Below are 1,029 nucleotides of genomic sequence, written 5' to 3'. Positions count from 1 at the left end.
CTCGGCCGCCACCGCCGCCGCCACAGCCGCATCCCCTGCACCGCTCCTCCTCCGGCGGCTCCCGGGCAACGCCGGAAGTCACGGCGCGCACCTGCCAAATCGCCCCGGCGGGAAACCTCTCCCCGCGCGGACGGGGCCGCCCGGGCCCCTCCCGAGAAGAGGCAGGGAAGGGCGGCTCCGCTTCGGGTCCGGCCGCGGTGCAACCGCCGATGAAAGAGGGCCGGCTGGGACCACGGCGGGCGAGCGGGTCCTCGAGTTGCAGCCCAGGCCGGCGTTGGCAGACAGGGTCGAGGTGGAATGCAAGGCCTCTCTCCAGCTCTACCTCGCGGGTTCCGAATCCGACTAATTAACTAGCATCTGTCATTCATCGACACACGTTTTTTGGGCATCTCGTGAGCGCCAGGCCACGTGCTGGCGCCAGAGTGCAGCCACCCGAGGGTGACCGAGGTTCTGGGCTTGAAGGAATGCAGGCAGATGAGCCAGCCTCGGGGAGAGTCGTGGGGGAGGCCGAAGTGGACGCGTTTATTGGAAGATCGGGGCCGTTTTCAGACTTGAACACTTAGACCAGGAGGACTATAGGGACGCCCCCTCGGCCACTCTGGCTGCACTGCGGGGTCCTTGGCCCTTGCAGAAGCACAAAGCCCACAAGCTAGGGGAGCGACTGGCGGGAATATGCGGGCTGCATGGAAGAGCTTTCGAAGGCCCGCGGAGACGGAAAGGAGATCTCCAACTGCGCTCCGGGGGTGCCCGCGCGCTGTCGGGATGTGTGGGGCGGGACTACGTCAGGGCGGGGCCACACGTGCGCCTGCCCCTCCGTGGCCGGAACGCGAGCGTGCGGAGTGACAGGACTGCCGGACCGTGGCGCGAGGCACCGCGGGCCGAGCTGTAGAGCTGTAGAGCTGCGTTCGCGGAAGCAGCGGTCGAGAGCCTTACAGCCCATGGCCGCCGCGGTGCTGGGAGCTACCGCGCGCGCTGTGCGCTCGCAGCGCTGGTGAGTGCGGACTTCGGACGGGTCTCGCTGCCGGGGGC

At 68.4% G+C, this 1,029-nt stretch overlaps 1 protein-coding gene across 2 annotated transcripts in view; it reads left to right on the top strand.

Moving 5' to 3' along the window:
- Positions 1–568: 568 nt before the first annotated feature.
- MRPL40 (mitochondrial ribosomal protein L40) overlaps positions 569–1,029 on the top strand; it is a 3,167-nt gene continuing 2,706 nt past the window's right edge. The window contains exon 1 of one of the 2 annotated variants that reach the window (XM_006915243.3): positions 569–991. In XM_006915243.3, coding sequence (XP_006915305.2) covers positions 684–991 — 308 coding nt within the window. In that variant the 5' untranslated portion in view covers positions 569–683. The remainder of the gene's footprint in view (positions 992–1,029) is intronic. The other variant, XM_015592017.2, reaches the window with a different exon arrangement.

The sequence above is a fragment of the Pteropus alecto genome, unplaced genomic scaffold (genome assembly GCF_000325575.1).
Source record: "Pteropus alecto unplaced genomic scaffold, ASM32557v1 scaffold135, whole genome shotgun sequence".
Classification (NCBI taxonomy): Eukaryota; Metazoa; Chordata; class Mammalia; order Chiroptera; family Pteropodidae; genus Pteropus; species Pteropus alecto.
The sequence above is the reverse complement of the archived record's forward strand: the minus strand, read 5'-3'. Positions and strand labels throughout refer to the sequence as shown.